The following is a 12,421-nucleotide window of genomic DNA, read 5'->3' as shown; positions in this document are numbered from 1 at the left end:
TCAGTGATTTAGGAGCACTTGATCCCTGAGATCCTTCATCTCGTTCTCCGATGTTTTCTTATTAAAATAGTTTCACCAAAATCAGATGAACAAGGGGAAGGAGAAAATGCTAATCGTGAGGTTTGTTTGTCCTGTACAAACAAAGATTGTGCAGTAGCATCTTACGAAGAAACTTTTTAATAGTTATAAAAAAATATAAAGCAAAAGAAAGTTTCCCCCTCGGGTTCTTCAGAGAGTAACAGAGCTAAACAAATGTTGGTCTGCTTAGACTTTTCAGTTATTTTGGTGGAAAAGAGAGAATTTAATCTGGTGGTAAACAAGTGATGAAAAAGTGTGCAAAACTCAGCCTATAACGTCATTTACAATTCAGGGGTCTCCAACCTTGGCAACTTTAAGACTTGTGGACTACAACACCCAGAGTTCCTCAGCCAGCAAAGCTGGCTGAGGAACTCTGAGAGTTGTAGTCCACAAGTCTTAAAGTTGCTAAGGTGGGGGGGCCCTGGTTTACATTATACTTTCATTTGGAAGTTCTTTACTTCGGCTTCTTCTTTTAGTAATATGGTAGGAAGTTTCCGAGATAAACCTCAAACTCAATCCATTTTCACTCCCTAGATTGCAGTGATGGCCAATCTTTTTGACACTAAGGGCCCAAACTAGAAGGCGTGTGCGCGCACCGGAAACCTGAAGACCAGCTGGGCGGTGCGCATGCGTGCCGGTCACCTTGTCTTCTGGTTTCTGGCACGCATGCGCATGCGAAGACCAGCTGGCACACGCACACCAGGGAGATGGTCTTCCGGTTTCAGGTGCTCCTGCACGCTCAAAAGACCAGCGGGCGCGCCAGAACCTGGAAGAGCAGAGGGCGACAGCTGACACACCTGGAGAGATTTGCTCTGCATTCGTGCCACAGGTTCGCCATCACGAACAAGTGATTGTATTGTCCCCCCCAATACGCCTATTCTTTTTTTTTTTTAGATATATTTTTATTCTTTTTAAACAAAACAACACATACAAAACAAAGCAAGAGAAGAAAAAAGAACAACTTTCCTCCATTTCATCAAGCATGTCGTTTGGTTACAAGTTTTTATGCATCAATTCTTAATCTTAGGATTAACATCACTGGTTTTGCATTAAACATAACTGAATATTTCGCTGTCATTGAGCATTATGCGTTCAGATTACCATTAATATTCTTTCGTTTGTAACAATCCTTGTTTCCTTGAGTTCATAATTATCTATCAAATAACAATAAGTCTTTGAAAGTAGGAGAGGAAGAAGTAGTGTGGAGGAGAGGTAAGGGAAGAAGAAAGAGGTAAGGGAAGGTGGGTAGAAGGGAGAGAAAAAGAAGAAGAGGAGGGAGGAAGAGAGAGAAAGAGAAGGAGAGAAGGGAGGAAGGAGAAGAAAAAGGATAGGAGTAGGGGAAAGATAAGGGAAGGAAGAAGGGGACGGAGAGGAGGAAGGAAGCAAGTAGAGAAGGAAGGGAGGAGAAAAGAAAGAGAAAATAAGGTGGTGTCATAGCAGGTGCGAAGGATGGTAAACAAAGCATTTTAAACTATACCTTATAACCTTCCAAATGGAATAATAATAATATAAGAATGGCAAAGAAAAAGAATAATTATGTGAATGTATATCTATAATCTGTATGTAAGAGAATAAATGACAGTAAAAATATAAAGCACAATATAGGTAAATAATATTTGGTCATAAGTAGCTAAGTTTAAATAAATAAAGAAATGTACATAAAAATGGATAACGAACAAGGAGATTATGAATGAAAGATAGAAATGTATGGAAGGGAAAACACTAACTGCCAAGAAACCGATTCGGAACTGCGGTATGATATACGATGGAACTAATTGTTCCTATGTTGTTTTTAAGTTACGTGTTTGTTTTTGTTGATGTGCTTATGTGTTTAAAATAAATAAAAAAATTATCACCAACAATAAGTCTTTAAAGTATTATAGTATCACTTATCTCTAAGGAGGAAAAGCGAAGATTGGGACAAAGAATTCCCATTGGTTTATAATATACATTCATATTTTCAATTAACCACAATGTCACCAATCATCCAGAATTCCAAAAATGGTTTCCCATTATTGCAAATAACACCTATTCGGATGTCTGCCACCATTTTGTCCAATCCGCTTACAGGGAATAGTAGTGATTGTCCTCCCCCTGGGGACGCCATGGATGACACGGTCTGCGTGGATTTGGGAAAATGCAAAAATGGCGAATGCGTCCCTTTCTGTGAGTGGAAGATGGACCTCCGTTCGTGTGCTTGCAATGGTGAGTTCAGCTTCCTGGTCTGTTTCCTTTGGACCAAGGCTTCTTCCTTTAGCCCAGTGTTTCTCAACCTTGGCAACTTGAAGATGTCTGGACTTCAACTCCCAGAATCCCCCAGCCAGCATTCGCTGGCTGGGGGAATTCTGGGAGTTGACGTCCGGACATCTTCAACTTGCCAAGGTTGAGAAACACTGCTTTAGCCTCTGAGTGAGAGCTCTTCTTTCAGGGTTTTCTCCTTAAACAAGAGTCGTTGACGGTTGAAGATGGATTCCTGGAGCTACAGGGCAACGGAGAATTTACCAAGGAATATTGGGCATGAATATGGGTGCAGCAGTTAGGGAGAGTGAGCCTCAGTTTACTGGCAGCCCCCTGTCCTCTGAGCTTGAAGTTTCCCCTTGATCTTCTTCTCAAGAAACATCTCACCCAGAATTGACGACAGAATTAAGGACCAACTTCTTCTTTTAGCCCAGTGTTTCTCAACCTTGGCGACTTGAAGATGTCCGGACTTCAACTCCCAGAATTCCCCAGCCAGCATACATACATCATACATACATACAACTTGGATTTGAAGTTCTGATGGCCATGTCCCCCAGTCACATGATCACATTTGGGGTGCTTGGCAATCAGCCGCATCCATGACTCTTTGCAGTGTCCAACAGTCATCTGATTGTGATTTACATTTTTTTTGCCAGAGACTTCTGGCTTCTGGTTAAAAAATGCACCCCTTGAGAACAATGGATTCATTTCATGACTACTGTGCTCACTTTATGACCTCTGCATTCACTTAAGAACCACTGGGGGAAAAAATTAAAATTAGGTCAATTGTGCAATGTGTGAGAATGATTAGAAAGATCATTCAAAGAATGATCTGTTTCCTGTTACAAACATTTCTTTCCTGATTATTTATGTGTCCTGCTGTTTGTGTGACAAAGCTGGTTTGCAGTGGGTCCTAGTTTTTGAGATCTAATGTAAGCCGTAAAAACTTGGCTGAAAACCGTAAAAACGTGGCTGTTCCAGCAGGCATGGGGCTGTTGATCTAACTGTTGAGGTCCGGCCCCGACTAGAATGAATGGATGAGGGGTGTCTGTTGTTTTAAATTGTTTTGTTGTTATGTGTTTTTTATATTTCTTGTAAGCCGCCCGGAGTCCTTCGGGATTGGGCGGCATATAAAAACTCCAAATAAATAAATAAAACTCCAAATAAATAAATAATGCAACACTGTTTTAGTTGGGCTTAGTTACAAGAGGAAGCTTTTGTATGACATCAAGTTGTGCTTCATTTTGCTCTAGGATTTAATGAAATTCCATAGTTAGTCTTGCTATGCTGGATGGGCTGCACAGTATTTTAACTTTATGAAAACATTGGTTGTGATGCTCACATATTTCATCTTTATGATCTGGATAAGTATAACCAGAGAGAGATATGATTAATGATAGAAAATGATTTCCTGTGTGAAATAAGATGGTTAAGAGCCAAAATAACCTTCCCTTAACTGTTTTAAAAAAAAAATTTAATTTCAGAAACAGATAACTCCTGCAAAATCTGTTGTCGGGATAAGTCTAAGAAATGCGTCCCTTATCGTGATGACGACCAGAACTTCTTATATTTGAGGAAGGGGAAGCCCTGCACTGTGGGGTTCTGTGACACGAATGTGAGTATGCGTAGAATGATCCGTGTGTATTCTCTTTTATCCGTGGCACGACAAAACCACGCTCCACTAAAGCACGCCCGATTAAACCGTCATCAGCAGGGCGACAACAGCGACCGCAGAGAAAAAAAGGCGCTTTAAATAGCGCTTTGAAAGCAAGCCGATTCACGTTAAGGTAAGAGTTAGGTTTAGGGTTAGGTTTAGGGTTAGGTTAAGGGTTAGGGTTAGGGTTAGGTTAAGCGTTAGGGTTAGGTTTAGGGTTAGGTTAAGGGTTAGCGTTAGGTTTAGGGTTAGGTTAAGGGTTAGGTTTAGGGTTAGGTTTAGGGTTAGGTTTAGGGTTAGGTTTAGGGTTAGGTTTAGGGTTAGGTTAAGGGTTAGGGTTAGGGTTAGGTTAAGCGTTAGGGTTAGGTTTAGGGTTAGGTTAAGGGTTAGCGTTAGGTTTAGGGTTAGGTTAAGGGTTAGGTTTAGGGTTAGGTTTAGGGTTAGGTTAAGGGTTAGGTTTAGGGTTAGGTTTAGGGTTAGGTTAAGGGTTAGGTTTAGGGTTAGGTTTAGGATTAGGTTTAGGGGGGTTAGGTTTAGGTTTAGGGGTTAATTTTAGCTTTAGCGTTCGCAGCGTGCTTTTTTCGTCGCGCTGTGATGACGTCAGCTACGCGGTTTCGTCGAGCGTGCTTTAGTCGAACGCGGTTTTGTGGTGGAACCATTTTTATCTATCCTTGGATATTGGCTCCACATTCTAGAGATTTTATTCCTCTCTTTTTTTTAAATCTTTGTTGGTGTGTTCTACAATACACCACGGGTAGTTGTCAGTTTAATGACCATTCTTTCCAGCAATCGTTTGACGTTACAATGACACCAAGAAAGGTATGGCTGATCCTCTTAAGTTGTGAACGTTGCAGCATTCCTAGTGTCATGCGAATGCGATTTGGGTGCTAGGCAACTGGCTTGCAATTAAGATGATTGCAGCATCCCAGGGTCATGTGATCGCCATTTGCAACCTTCATTGCCAGCTTCCAACAAGGAAAGTCGGTGGGGGACCCAGCCAGAGGCTGTAAATGGTAATCGTGTGACATACCTAAAAATCTTGTGGGGTTTCATTGTGCAACCACAAGGGCAACTGTTGTCAGTGGTCAGTACAGTCACGTGACATTGTGCTTTATGACCGCTTCACTTAATGATGCCGCTCTGGATTCTAATTGTTAACTGAGAATACCTGTATTAGTAGTTGTTCTAGGACCAAGATATCCTGTAGCTTTTGTTACGTTTTTGCTGACGATTGCATTTTATTTTTATCCATTTTATTTCTTTGTTAATAGCAATAGCAGTTAGACTTATATACCGCTTCATAGGGCTTTCAGCTCTCTCTAAGAAGTTTACAGAGTCACCATATCACCCCCACAGTCTGGGTCCTCATTTTACCCACCTTGGAAGGATGGAAGGCTGAGTCAACCCTGAGCCGGTGAGATTAGAACAGCCGAACTGCAGATAACAGTCAGCTGAAGTGGCCTGCAGTACTGCACCCTAACCACTGCGCCACCTCGGCTCTTTTAATGCCCATTTTTCTAGTGCTAGCTATATTTAGCTCTAGGAGCAAATAATTTCTTCTCTAACTAGATCTCCTTTGTAAGGGCTGCTCTCTGCTGAGTGGTTGGGATCGGAAAAAAACATCCAGTTAATTTGATCTATAGTGAAATTAAGGTATTTTCCATGTTACATGGAAAATGTGTGTGGGGGTGGAGGTGCATGAAAGAGGGAGAGAGAGAGAGAGAAAGAAAAAGAAAGAAAGAAATTTGGTACAGGGTGTTGCCAAGATAATTAAATTTGTAAAGGATAATTAAATTTGGCCATACCAAGCAGTTCTTTGCATTGGAAAGAAAGCTAAATTGTCCACTGTGCATAAAGATGTCTAAATAACTGATCAAGCCAGTATCCCTCCCCCCCCCCCCCCGTGCGCCCCATCCTTTCCTCTGGCCAAGGTGGCGCAGTGGTTAAATGCAGCACTGCAGGCTACTTCAGCTGACTGCAGTTCTGCAGTTCGGCTGTTCAAATCTCACCGGCTCAGGGTTGACTCAGCCTTCCATCCTTCCGAGGTGGGTAAAATGAGGACCCGGATTGTTGTTGGGGGCGATATGCTGACTCTGTAAACCGCTTAGAGAGGGCTGAAAGCCCTATGAAGCGGTATATAAGTCTAACTGCTATTCTGTCATGTTTTGAGGTGTAATTAAGGGAAAGAAAACACAGCAACAAAGCCTGTTTTGCAATGAAATTTCAAAGCCACCATTAGTCAGTCCTTCATTTTCTTATTTCAAATTGATTAATGGTATGGTTTTCTAGAGACTTGACTCACTACCAGGGGCGGGTTTCAGGCAGTTCGCGGCGGTCCCCACGAACCGGTTGGTCGGCGAACCCGGAAGTAAGTAACTTCCGGGAACGCCGAAGGGTCCACCCGCCCGCTCGCGTTTCTTATCCAGTTTTGACGAGTTCTGCGCTTCCACGCATCCGCAGGACGCATACAGCGCCTGCGCGATCCTCCAGGAGCATCTGGAGCGTCGCACAGACGCTGGTACGCATGCGTGCACTGCGCGCGTGCACGAGGACGCCGCCGGCCCCGTTCCAACCGAACCGGTTGGAACGGGGCGAGAAACCCACCCCTGCTCACTACCAAGCTTTGTTGCGCTTAACGTGCCTTTTCTGCTTCTCACTATTCTTCAGATAGGTTGTTCTGTCACTAGGATGAAAACCTGGTTTTTCTAAGCCAGCATTGTGTCTTACAGGGCAAGTGTGATAAGCGTGTGCAGGATGTGATTGAACGACTTTGGGTTTTCATCGATCAGCTTAGCATCAATACGTTTGGTAAGATACGCATCTTCCATGCTTGAAATCTTAGTTTCAGCCCATCTTTTCCATTTCATGCCATGTTCCACTGGCTTTTTGAAATGAGAAAAAAAAACAGTTTTGTCAATAAATTTAATAGCATGAATATATCTAATATTATTTAAATCATGGGTGTCCAACCTTTTGGTTTGCCTGGGCTGCACTGATTGAAGAGGAATTGTCTTGAGCTGCCTATAAAATATATTAAATATAATTAATGTATATAAATAATTTTAAAAATCACATAATGTGAAAAGTTTACCATCTTGTGGAGCCACACTAATAGCTGTGCAGGGCTGCATGTGGCTCATGGGCCATGATTTCGACACACCTGATTTAAATATTTGTATTAACTAGTGCACCTAAGGTTTTAATAAAACAAACAATGTTTTTCCTCCATCCAATCGTAATCTGGATTTATAATCCAATCATGGAAATTCTGGCTATGATAATAGATTCCTAATTGGCATCAATCCTGTTGCTATACAGGGCTATGCAAATTGAAGGAACAGGTTTGCATGTATTTCCAAGGAGAGTGGGACAACTTTTTAAATATTATGCACAAAAAAAAAGGCTTAGAATTTGTGTAACTATTTACCCAGCAAAGGTAAAGATGGCTTGTTTCCATTTCCACGTTTTGCTGATCCTTCTCAATGAATTAAATTGACGTATAAGAAGACAGTATTGAATGCATAGCCTGGAGATATGTCTAGCTTCCCATTTTCCATTCTTTACTGATAGAAAAATCTCTTTAAGGTTGATAATTTATTTCCTGATGTTTAAGGCACTTCAGTTATTTTAACGTAATATGATCCTATTTTGTTCACATTGCACTAATCCATTGGTAAAAAGACATAGAAAAAATTACCTGCTGTATTAGTTTTGGCACCGTTTTCCATATTCATTATTTCTAAGGTTGCTAGAATTTGATGTCTTTTCTGTTTTAAACAGGGAAATTTTTAGCAGACAACATAGTAGGATCTGTACTTGTATTCTCCTTGGTATTTTGGATTCCTCTCAGTATTCTAGTACACTGTATGGTAAGTTTTAATTTAAACAGGTGCCTTAAATTCAAGTGTGATTTTATTCAGTCAACAGTAGACGTTTAAAAAAAATTAATTGTCTTCAAAGTTTATAGTAAATTTATAGTAAAAAATATTGAGTACCTAATTACGAAAATCAGTGCTGAGTATTTACACATTTGATACTTAGATCTTTTCACAGTAAAAGTATTCCCTGTTTATTCATTTCCCTCCTTCCTCCCCCATCTCCAGTAATTTGGGGATGTTTTGATTCCTCAAAATTGGCTTCCTTTTCAGAACTCGAGGTTTTTAAAGAAATCATTATTTAAAAACACCTTTTTTTTAAAAGCAGGAAGAAGAAGCATATTTGCTAGTTAATGTGAAATTGTTTCCAAAGTTATAATAACTTGCTTAGTGATTGACGTAACTACCCAGGAGTTCTGATTAGTTGTAAAACAATGATTTGTTTATAGAAGTAAAGATACGATTTCTCCCTTTTTTTAACAGGACAAGAAATTGGACAGGCAATATGAAGAAAACACCAAATCTCTGTTTGGTCCAAGTGTAAGTTTGCTTGAATTAATACTTTTAGTACTGTATTTGTTGACAACAAACTTTTCATCAGGCAGTCCTCAACTTATGACCAATAATTTAACAGCAATTCAAAGTTACAACATACTCAAAAACAGTTAGTTATGACCATGAATTACAACTGCCATACCACCCCGTAGTCGTGTTACAATTGCATTTTGGGCATTTTAGCAACTGGCTTGCAGCATCCCACAATCACATAATAGCAGTTTGTGACTTTTGCTACATCAAAAAAATACCCACTGAATAAGCTGGGTCCAGATTTATTACCACGTGATTTGCTTAACAACGGGTGGTTCATTTAATGACCATCATAACAATCATAAAATTGAGTCTGGTTATGTGGTAACTCAACTTATGCCTGCAATGAGTTACAACAAAATTTCCCAAATTTAATTGTCCTAATTCAAGGGCTAACTGCAAAATGTATAGTAAGTTGAACAAAAAAAAGTCAACCTCTATTGGATAGGAAGCTTAAAGTTTAAATAAATCATGTAAGTTATAATGTCATGTTTTTGAATCATGTTTTTTAAAAACCTACAAAGTTGGATTTACAACAGGGGTATCAAACTCAAGGCCCGTGGACTGGGGTGCTTAGATCTGGTCCCTGGGGTTACCCTGGAAACAGCAAAGGACCAGTCCGCAGTGTCTCTGCCAGTGAAAAGGAGATCAGGAGGGCCGTGCTGGGCGCTTGCCTTCTGCTGCTGAGGGCTGTGGACAGTTTGCCGCCATCTGGGGGGTCCTCCGTGTGGGCTGAGAGGGATGGCGAGGCTTCTCTGGAGGACGAGGGTTTGGTGCTCCCCCTTGTGTTTTCTTTTGATGCTGGAGAGAATGGATCCTCCAGCCCTGCCTGGGCCACCACAGGTACCTCCAACACAAGGGACGTCGAGTTGGCCGTGCCCGCTCTGACCCCGCCACCCCCTGAGGTCAAACACAATCCTAATGCGGCCCTCAATGAAATCGAGTTTGACACCCTTGGGTTACAAGAACCCAATCCGTTTCCGAAAGATATTATTTCCAGGAAAAACTTGTTCATCCAATTCTCAATCTAGAACAACTTCAGAACTCTACCATTTCTGAGTTACTTGAGATCATAAATACCTTGTGTTTCCTGCATGAGGATAGGCTACTGGCGTTCTTTCTTAATTTTGTTCAAATGTATTTTAGCTTATGTTAGTTTCAATTTATCCTACGGTAGTTGTAACTTTATCATAGCTCCCTGTTTAAAAGTAACCTTGTAGGAATTAAGTAGTTTCATACTATATACAACTTCCCTACAGCCCATTGTAGCGAAGCTTTTAAATGGTCATCTTTTATTAAAAGTCCGGAGGTGTGTTATGGGCCAGAATTCTCTCAGGACTTGCCCTCTTACCACATATACAGGATATGTGTTAGCGGCCCTTAGAGGCAGGCCTTCTGTGAACGCTATCAGGCCTGGGAGCATCTTTTGCATTGGGCCTTCAGGCCTGCCACATTCAATGTTGTGGGAAAATGGAAGGGGGGATTATATGGAGTATGGGAGATATATAATAATAATATTCCTTTCTCAGAGAGTCAAGGACATCTTGCCCTGCAGCTGCGATAGTGTGACTGGGAGGTGTTGTGGCCCAGTAGGAGCCCTTGGAGCTGCCACCAGACTCCGACAGCGAGGGGCCCTATGAGTCAGCTCTGGAGGATGTGGAGGACCCTGGACAGGGTTCTGACTCCGAGCAGGGCGCAGAGAGGCTGGTTGGCCACCAGGAGGCGCCTGAGCCTTGGACCAGTGGGGAGGAGACAAGGGAGTGTGATCCTGACGTCATGCATTGGAGCAGTGGGGAGGAGACAAGGGAGTTGGTCCTGGATGCCTGGCAACGGAGGGCTAATAGGCGTAAAGAACAGTTACGCAGTTACAGGAGATAATTGCACTCAGCTGGTGGTAATTAGGCTCCTCTCAAGACTATAAAAGGAATGACTTTCCACATGCTCGTCGCAGGAATCAACGTATTTACTAAAGCTGGAGAAGCTATCGTAGCTAGCTTGGCAGGCTGGATTGCAGGTTAGTCTGTGCTGGCTTGCTGCCAAGGTCTAGTCTGTGTGTTGTTAAATCCTTGAAGTATCTTTGTCTCGGCGTGCTTTGGTGTATGAAGGGGTGGTGGTCAAAACAGGGAGGCGTCTCCAGTTGGGATGGTTTCTGATTGGGCCATGTGACAGACATGTGAGTGCTGGGCAAGAGCTTGGACTTTCATTTGAGTGGGGGAAACCTGGAAGCTTTCAGATTCGGGTTTTCCAAGGTGTGCCAATATAATATCTCTAATAAAATGGAACTTTAAGGAACTTCGGAATCTTCTTTCGTTGGGGGTTACCTGGAACCCTGACAAACACGTTGCTCGGATGATGTAATAAAGCAAGCTTGTTAAGGAAGACCTTTACCATCCTCTTCCGATTAACGTACGACCTGCTTGTTCTCTTGCAGAACGCCGAGATGTTGAGCAGCATGGATTCGGCCTCCATCAGAATCATCAAGCCTTTCCCCGTTGTGCCGCCGGCAAGTCGGCACCAGCCTTTGCAGACCATCGTGCCGGTGTCTGTGGCAGCAGCGCCCCCGAAACTGGATCACCAAAGAATGGACACCATCCAAGAGGATCCAAGCACAGACTCCCACATGGAGGAGGATTGCTTTGAGAAGGACCCTTTCCCCAACAACAGCACAGCTGCCAAATCGTTTGAAGACCTGACGGAGCATCCGGTCACCCGGAGTGAGAAAAACTCTTTCAAACTGCAGCGCCAACATAGAGTAGACAGCAAGGAAACCGAATGCTAGTCTCTGCCTTCTTGGCTGATGATTCTCCTGCGCAAAATTAAGTTCAGCTAGTTGATCTCAAGCCATTTCATTATATCCTCTGCCTCTCTGTGTGTCTGCATTTGTATATTGAGGGGAAAAAATCAAGGAAGTGACCAATTGCAGATGTTAGCCATATGATCTTCCTGACATCAGTATATGAAAGAGTCCAGCCTCAAAGCATAAAAAGTGAGGTCAGATATATTGAGTTTATTCTGACTCTTTGGTATTCTCAAATTGAACCTACCCTTCAGTGGATGGAATCAAGCCATAATCTCTCTGACCCAGGATTTCTGTATCTTTAAGTATTTTTATAACGTGCCTTCTTGGTATTAAACAGCGCTGCTAAGGGAGATTTCTTTTTCCCCTTCCAGAATAGTCCTTCCAAATAAATGAAGTCGTCTTTTATTAAAGAATTCAGGAATGCTGCTAAGCAGTATTTTTTTTTTTTTTTAATGAAAGATGAAGAGAACTTTTCAATTTAATTGGTTATTAGGAAAGGCTGAGATTTCAGCTAAATTTGAAGGGAGTATCGTAGCCCAATTACTTCAATGCGAATCTTGGAGTCTGAGTAATGTTTTCCGAATAAACTATAGTGGGGCTTTAATTACACTGTTCTGATCGGAACCCGACAAGAAGTTAAATCAAAACCCAATTGAGATAGAAGCATTGTTTTCAGTTATTTTCAGATTTGTATGCCCCTAGCAGTGTGCTGGATGTTAATTTCTGATGCAAAACAGAACAGCTTAAATCAGTGTTTCTCAACCTTGGCAAACTTGAAGATGTCCGGACTTCAACTCCCAGAATCCCCCAGCCAGCATTCGCTGGCTGGGGGAATTCTGGGAGTTGAAGTCCGGACATCTTCAAGTTGCCATGGTTGAGAAACACTGGCTTTAAATGTATAATTGTCAGGAATTTGTGAGGAAGGAATGTCGAGGACTTCATAAAACTGTATTTCAAACCATGCCAGTCTATAGTATCCAGGGCATCTGCATGTTGTTTTGACTGTGGCGTATTTCCTCGTTGCATTTTTACAACTGATTTGCTTCCTTGAGGAAGTAACAGCTGTGGGTGCAATTGAGGAAAAAGACTTGAGTATCTTGCTGTGCAGGGCTCCTTCGCCACTAACCTGACTTATCTCCGTCCTGATCTCTGCCAAGTGCCAATTGCTGCCAATTGTGGCTTTTGTGC

General features: G+C 42.1%; 1 protein-coding gene across 1 annotated transcript in view; it reads left to right on the top strand.

The window, feature by feature from the left end:
* Positions 1-11,868, top strand: part of ADAM17 (ADAM metallopeptidase domain 17) — a 38,206-nt gene extending 26,338 nt beyond the window's left edge. Inside the window, exons 14-19 of the mRNA XM_032213472.1 lie at positions 2,149-2,283; positions 3,801-3,931; positions 6,700-6,778; positions 7,751-7,839; positions 8,329-8,385; positions 10,865-11,868. Coding sequence (XP_032069363.1) covers positions 2,149-2,283; positions 3,801-3,931; positions 6,700-6,778; positions 7,751-7,839; positions 8,329-8,385; positions 10,865-11,212 — 839 coding nt within the window. The 3' untranslated portion in view covers positions 11,213-11,868. The remainder of the gene's footprint in view (positions 1-2,148; positions 2,284-3,800; positions 3,932-6,699; positions 6,779-7,750; positions 7,840-8,328; positions 8,386-10,864) is intronic.
* The last annotated feature ends 553 nt before the right edge of the window (positions 11,869-12,421 follow it).

This window comes from Thamnophis elegans, chromosome 3, assembly GCF_009769535.1.
Source record: "Thamnophis elegans isolate rThaEle1 chromosome 3, rThaEle1.pri, whole genome shotgun sequence".
NCBI classification, from domain to species: domain Eukaryota; kingdom Metazoa; phylum Chordata; class Lepidosauria; order Squamata; family Colubridae; genus Thamnophis; species Thamnophis elegans.
This window is presented reverse-complemented; position numbering and strand designations above follow the sequence as displayed.